The sequence below is a fragment of the Penaeus monodon genome, chromosome 22 (assembly GCF_015228065.2).
Source record: "Penaeus monodon isolate SGIC_2016 chromosome 22, NSTDA_Pmon_1, whole genome shotgun sequence".
In the NCBI taxonomy this organism is placed as follows: Eukaryota; Metazoa; Arthropoda; class Malacostraca; order Decapoda; family Penaeidae; genus Penaeus; species Penaeus monodon.
Window position 1 is genome coordinate 27,444,087 of NC_051407.1, and position 295 is coordinate 27,444,381.

Sequence of the window (295 nt, forward strand, 5' to 3'; positions counted from 1 at the left end):
TCGCCCACAACAGCCCAACCACACCACTCCATACCCCTTTCATACCCAATATCACGCGTATTTCCTTCCCCAGTGCAATGCCCGGGTCCTGAAGTTGCAAACGCGGTGGAGCAGTTCAACTCGACCATGTTCAACGTGAGCCAGGAGGTCGTTGTGACCTGTCTCGACGGCCACTTCCTCAGGAGGGGCGTGCAGGTGCAGACCCTCGAGTGCGGCATCGACAGGGCGTGGGGAGAGATCCTGCCCTGCGTCGGAGGTAATGAGGGCGGGGCGGAGGGAGGTGCTCTTGGGTTGG

The 295-nt window shown here is 61.0% G+C and overlaps 1 protein-coding gene across 1 annotated transcript in view; it reads left to right on the plus strand.

Annotated features, from left to right (window-relative positions):
- LOC119587396 (complement factor H-related protein 4-like) overlaps positions 1–295 on the plus strand; it is a 15,406-nt gene that overhangs the window by 8,370 nt on the left and 6,741 nt on the right. Inside the window, exon 9 of the mRNA XM_037936134.1 lies at positions 74–256. Coding sequence (XP_037792062.1) covers positions 74–256 — 183 coding nt within the window. The remainder of the gene's footprint in view (positions 1–73; positions 257–295) is intronic.